Source organism: Anarhichas minor, unplaced genomic scaffold (assembly GCF_050575085.1).
Source record: "Anarhichas minor isolate MPS153535 unplaced genomic scaffold, ASM5057508v1 ptg000027l, whole genome shotgun sequence".
Lineage (NCBI taxonomy): Eukaryota > Metazoa > Chordata > Actinopteri > Perciformes > Anarhichadidae > Anarhichas > Anarhichas minor.
The window spans coordinates 14669109-14675426 of NW_027466473.1; the positions used below are offsets into that span (position 1 = coordinate 14669109).

General features: G+C 41.3%; 1 protein-coding gene across 1 annotated transcript; it reads right to left on the reverse strand.

Moving 5' to 3' along the window:
• Window positions 1-4846: 4846 nt before the first annotated feature.
• snrnp35 (small nuclear ribonucleoprotein 35 (U11/U12)) lies at window positions 4847-6318 on the reverse strand. Its single transcript, XM_076102190.1, has one exon. It carries the CDS (start codon window positions 6156-6158, stop codon window positions 5451-5453), a length of 708 nt encoding a protein of 235 aa, XP_075958305.1. The 5' UTR covers window positions 6159-6318; the 3' UTR covers window positions 4847-5450.

The window sequence follows — 6318 nt, forward strand, 5'->3', positions numbered from 1 at the left end:
CGATCAATTAATGCACAATACTAACTATTAGATCACGTAAAGTAAGACACCTCAACCGTGCCCGTGGTGAGATGTACCAGAGAAACCGGTGGTTTCAATGGGCTCGGAGGAAAAATTGGTCAGAAGTTTCTTCCACCTCTTTTTTTTGTTCATGCCTTTCCTACTTTTTTCCCCTCACAACTTCCGGACACTGAAACACAACAGAGTCTTTGGGAGCGCGAGCCCTACACTGCTTCTCACACCGGGTTTAATACAAATAAGTTCACATATAACAACGCTTTGACCTTTTTAGTGGACTTTCCTTTATACAGAAAACAATACAAGTCGCTGAAAGAAGGCGCCAGAGGCTAATGTTGAACGTATCATAGCGGCCGGTAAAACGCTGCCGCAGCTTAACTCCGTCTATATACGGCTCTAGCTGAAGGCTTGTTACTATGGGAACGGGAGACTCCTGGTGGTGGCGCGTGCTGAAATCAGTGCGAAGTTTGCGAAACTCGTCATAATAATAATATTATGCATAATTTAACATAATCTCGGCTGCATCTGTATACAACAACAACAACAACAATACTACTACTTCTACTACTACTACTACTACTAATAATAATACTTATTTATAATAAATATGTAAATATTGTATAATAATAGGGTGATTCTCTGAAGTGATAATAGTAAATTTCATAAAAATATAGACAAATAAAACATTTAACTATCTAATACAAGTGATACTTGTTTTTAAGTGTTTGTATAATTGGTATCTTTTGTTTTTTTCATCTTTTGTATTCAAATCTTACCTTTTATCTTATATGAGATGTTGTGGATGAAGTAAAATATAATCCTTCAGTCCTCAACACACAACCTAGCAGTCTATATTAACAATGAAAGTGACTTGCAGGTTTGCAGGAACATTCTGCCCACGGAATACATTAAGAATATATTTGGTAAAACTATTATGTATGTATTAAGTATAAAGTTCCCCACTGAGAAGTTACAGGCTGAAACAGGCCCTCTGTTGTGAAAGAAATATATTTGGGATTCATGCCAGCTGAACACTGGGAGGCACAGAGCATTGCTGAGTGCCGGCCAAATGCTCCAGGGCAACCAATGAATAGACAACATGTTTTCTGTTTTTTGACAGCGCGGTGTGAGTGACTATACACAACTGTAAATGTATTTAATACCATTATACTCACTGTACATCTTACTTGAATCCCTGATGACATGACATTGTAGACAGGTGGCCTGGGTAAAAGGCTCAGCTCGGCCCCTCTAGCTTGCTGAGAAGTGTCTCACTTGTTGTTAACTCAGCCCTGCTTCAAAACCTTTCATACTGGACCATGTTTCCGCTCTCTGTTGGTGACCCAGCTGCTTTATTGTCTCACTTGGTAACTACTGTATCTGTCATTCATTGGAGAGGAATTTTACACCATGACTACTGCAGTAAACACGCTTTAAGTCTCTCTTTGTATAGCCTCACACACACACACACACACAGTACAGATAAATGTAGACAGTATATAAGGAAACACTGCAGAATTGTACCACAGCTTGAGTTTTTTCTACGTGCAAGGTAAGCAACACAGTCACTAACTCTCTTAAGAGCGTTATATTGTGATTTTAAATACATTCAACGTGTGATATGTTCAAGGATTGCAACAATTGTACCTATACTTTCTATCACAGTATGTTCTACTACTGAATACACCAAACCTGTGGTCCTTTTTTTTCAGCATTTGTTGTAGAAACCAAAACATTCAGAGCAGCTGGTGGTGACAAGAGCACGGCCACGAGGCAACAGACAAAATGTTCATCAAAAATGCCGATCCACAAAATCCCCGTCGCCACCATGAATTCTTTCTGCGCAGTCGACCCTACAGAGGGGAGCCGCCGACAGTGGCAGGTAAAGGTTTCCTGCTCCTCTGTCTCAATATCAGAGTTATGTTCTCAAATTACTCATTACCAACTTAATGGACACATATTATTGTGTTTTCATGTGGTTTTGTTGTTCAAATATATTGTGGTTCAGGACAGAAGACTGATGGCCTCAATGACAAGAAATAAAAGACAACTAGAACAATAAGAGGTTTGGCTAAATATGATGCTGAGTAGATGTATGTAGGTTCCTACGATAAACATCTAAATGTATCACTATTTATGTGGGTTTGCATTAATCTCAGGGCAATTTTCTGAAAACATTGTATTCTTATCATAGATATTGTTTAAGTGTGAATAATTGAGCAACCTTGTTATTTTTACAGCGTTCAAATGAAATGGGTCTAAATGAGTCACAACTGACATCTCCATATTTAAGAGGATAGTCTATTGGCTATTCCATTTCAAACATTAAAATAAAAACACCTGATTGGAAAGATTTCAGCAAATGTTAAGTGAAGTATAGTACGGCTGTGATGTGTTGGAATTCCACCAAAGTATTGTTAAAAGGAGAGGAATCTGAAAACAACCACTACATTTATCTACTCAAAGTGCCTGATTATTTCCTACAATCAGGCACTTTTAAAGCAGATTTTTTTCCCTCTCTGGTATGTCCTGACTTCCCCAGGATTTCTCCTCTATCCGGACACTCCCACTAAGATGGAGACCACGTCACGAGAAGCTTTCTGCTTTAGACGCGTCTCACAACAAGACCGAGGCAAAGGTCTGCAGTCTTATCTCAACCGAGAGAGTAAACTCTTTTTATCTGTTTTAAGATAAGCCTTGAGTGACTTGTGTATGTGTGGACATAATGTGTTGCACTGCTGAAAATAGCCATGCCAGGCAATGTGTTGGTGGATATATGTGTGTTTTGTTTGTGTGTGTGTGTGTGAGGGCAGAGATTAGAAAGTGAGTTTGAGTTTTTTATTTAAAGGTTTAGTCATTATAATGAAATAATAATAATAGTTATACTACAAACATAAAATGTTTTATGTAAAAATGCTTTTATTATATTGTATTGTTTATGCAGAAGTAAGAAAAAAAGGATTTTACTGACCTAAATACATTTTTATTGATTGCTAAACATTGCCAGTAAAGCACTGGTTGAATTAATGAGAGTGTAGCCTTCGGTTTTAAAGATGGCTCTCTCCAGGCTTAACTACATTTACATAAAATAACATATTTAGGACAGCAAACTTTTTGCCTGAATTTTTAATTAGTTAGATTACCTCATCCTATGTGAGGCTCTAAGGACAGGGGGTAAAATTATGCTTTATTTTTTCCATGTGTACTCTATATACAGGAAAAAAGAACTGTTTCATGGGATATTTCAATGTTATTTGTGAAACTAAACCCATACCACTGTTGTGATTACCCTTCAGGAGACCATATCGCCCCGAACACACAGCAGGAGTTCCATCGGTCTCATCCCACATCCTCAAGACAAACAGGAAGAGGAAACAGCAGCCGGGACTGTGGACCAGGGGAGGACGTTCAGGCAACAGTGACAAATGAACCAGACACGACACACATGCAGTCTCAGTATCAGAAGGATTTTCCTCCTCCGTCCTCCTGCCGGAGGAGGCGAACACCTGCCCTCCCACAGCCAGACAACATCGGCATCAACCCTGCCTTCAGGTGAGAGCGACTTAGTCACTATCACTAGTCTACTACAGCTGAGCGGAGAGAGCAGCTCATCAGTGTCTGTGTGCTTCGGTTCACAGGATGGACTTCGGCACAGTGCAAAGAGAGACTTTCCCTGGTTGGCCCATCATGAATCCCACCTGTGCCGGGAGGCTGAGAGCGGCTTCATCCGGACAATTAAACATGAATAAATAAATGTCAAAAATAGTCATAGTCATGGCTGTCAATAGCTTGCTATAATCATGGTGCACCATAATAAATATGATTTTAAAAACTGATGAAAAACATGCAGTTTGGAGCGCTTTCATGAGTCTTTGCATCAATTTCACAGTCTTATCTTTTAAAGAACACTATAACATTCACTTTTACTCATCAATTCAGAAATAATTGGAGTGGAATTGAAGTCGGGGGTTTGTGTTAGAGGTGTTGAGTTCTGCTTCTCTAACCACATCCAGTAGTGTGTGTCTGTCTGGAAACATATACTTTATTCAATATGCTCTCACGTGCAATCAGATCCTGTAGTTGCTTTGGTTTATTACATCAGTGTTACCGATGACTCAGACCTTTTCTCAGGTTCAGCTTCTTCTCAGGCAACAAGTGATGAATTTCCCAGCACTGATGAGCTAATGGACTGATGACGTGTCCAGTTACTGGATAAGACTGAATTCAGTCTGGATAAGACTGGATAAGACTGAATTCAGTCTTATCCAGTAACTGGACATGTCATCAGTCCATTAGCTCATCAGTGCTGGGAAATTCATCACTTGTTGCCTGAGAAGAAGCTGAACCTGAGAAAAGGTCTGAGTCATCGGTAACACTGATGTAATAAAGGTCTAATGTAATAAAGGTCTAATGCTAACACTAGACCTTTAACCTTTCATATTGATGACTGCAGACAGACTTGTGGTCAGCTTGAGAGAAAACAATCCACCCAGTGACTCATGAATAAAACATGACCTGCTTCAGTGGGCAGCGGGGATGAAATACCAAACTACTCAAAGATATAATCGTGTCTTTGTGCGCTCCGTTGGCTACCAAAAACAAGAAATAGTTAAGTAAAGTTTAATGTTTTTATTGTAATGAATGGAGTTGCTTTTATAATTCATATTAGAGACCTTTATGGTTGAATCTATATTTCTTGCATTACAATTACACAGCGAACTCAGCAAAGCTGTAAAATACATTTAATGGCTTCTTTCAAATGCAACCCATAATAACAACGGAGGAAGATCTTAGTTATTTTGATCCAAGAACAAGGAAAGTGACACCATTGTGTTAAAATCATTCATGGTTTATTTGGCTTCTTTACCAAGTATGATGCTCTAAAGATCTTTGTAAAAACATGTTCGACAGGGAAGCTAAATTAACCGCTCACCTTAGGAAATCCTAATGTGTTTCAACACTAACATTTCAACACATTGACTGTGTCAGAAACAGAATCATCGGACTTATGAAGAGAGAAAATGTGTAACACATTCAATTATATTTACAGGTACTTTGCAGATACTAAAAATAAAGAAATGTATAATTAGCTGCCGATTCTGATTTTAAAACAATGTACAGTGTATTTTTTATATATGGTGAATTTTAATAAACAGTTTTTGATGCTCAATCTAAAGTACAAAAGCATTTATTATGTCAGATTTTTGAGAAATACTGAAATACTCAAGAGAACCATCTGGAAATGACATCTCATCACCATGCAGTGCAATCTGATGAACATAACCAGGAAACGTGTCATTTGTTATTGAACTGCTTATGGTCCATAGACCTTACAGGCTATAAAGTCCTCCATATGAAGCAGGAAGCTGGTCTGTGGATCGAAAGGTGAGATCAGTACTAAGGAGTTTAATCCAGTGTCTTAAATGTGATCGTCATCTCCTGTCCCGGTACCGGCTCCTGTCTCCCTGTCTGCGGTCATCCCGCTCTCTGTCCCGGTCATCTCTCCTCCCTCTGCTGCCCCACTCGGCCTCTCTGTGTCGGTCCCGGTCCTCCCTGTCTCTCGTCCCCTGTCGATCCCACTCCCTCCCTCCTCCACCACCACCGCCTCCTCCCCAGTCCTGCACCGGACCGACCCCGAGGTTAATGGGTTTGCGGAACGGTCTGTCTCTGCCGCCGAACCGCAGCTGTCCGGACTCTTTCTTCCCTCCCTGCCCGCCGCCGAGTCGCCGGGGGACCCAGCCCTTAAGCGCCCTCTCTTGTTCAAAATCCACAAACACTTCGTGCTGGTCGACCACCAACTTGTTGGCGTCCCGGCGGGCCCGGACCACAGAGCGCTCCTCCTTGTACTCGATGAAGGCGTACCCTTTGGAGAAGCCCGTGACGATGTCCCGGACCAGCCGGAGCCGTTGGATGTCTCCGTACTTGGAGAACACTTGGTGCAGCTTGTCCTCAGTTGTCAGCGGGTTCAGTCGATACACAAACAGGGTGAGGTGTGGGTCTCCAACAACGCCTTTGTTGGGTTTATAGCGGGCACCCATAGCCCTCCATACCGCCCGGTCATGGGGCTCCACGTCCGTGCCGTCGATGCTGCCGGCTTTCAGCGAGTCGTACACCTTCGCTATCGGGCTCCAGTCCGCCATTGTTATCCACAAAGAAGTCACAACGGTGGCCTTCTTCAATACACGAGTTTCAGCGACAGTTTCGCTACATTATTGGACAATAGCTACAGACTTACATAGCTCCTCTGTTAGATGTTTACCCCTTCGAATTCACCACAACAGCAAGTATCCTGTAGTGTGC

What these genes read in the sequence shown, in the direction of transcription:
- snrnp35 (XM_076102190.1), bottom strand. Translation starts at nt 6,158, where the DNA reads ATGGCGGACTGGAGCCCGATAGCGAAGGTGTACGACTCGCTGAAAGCC.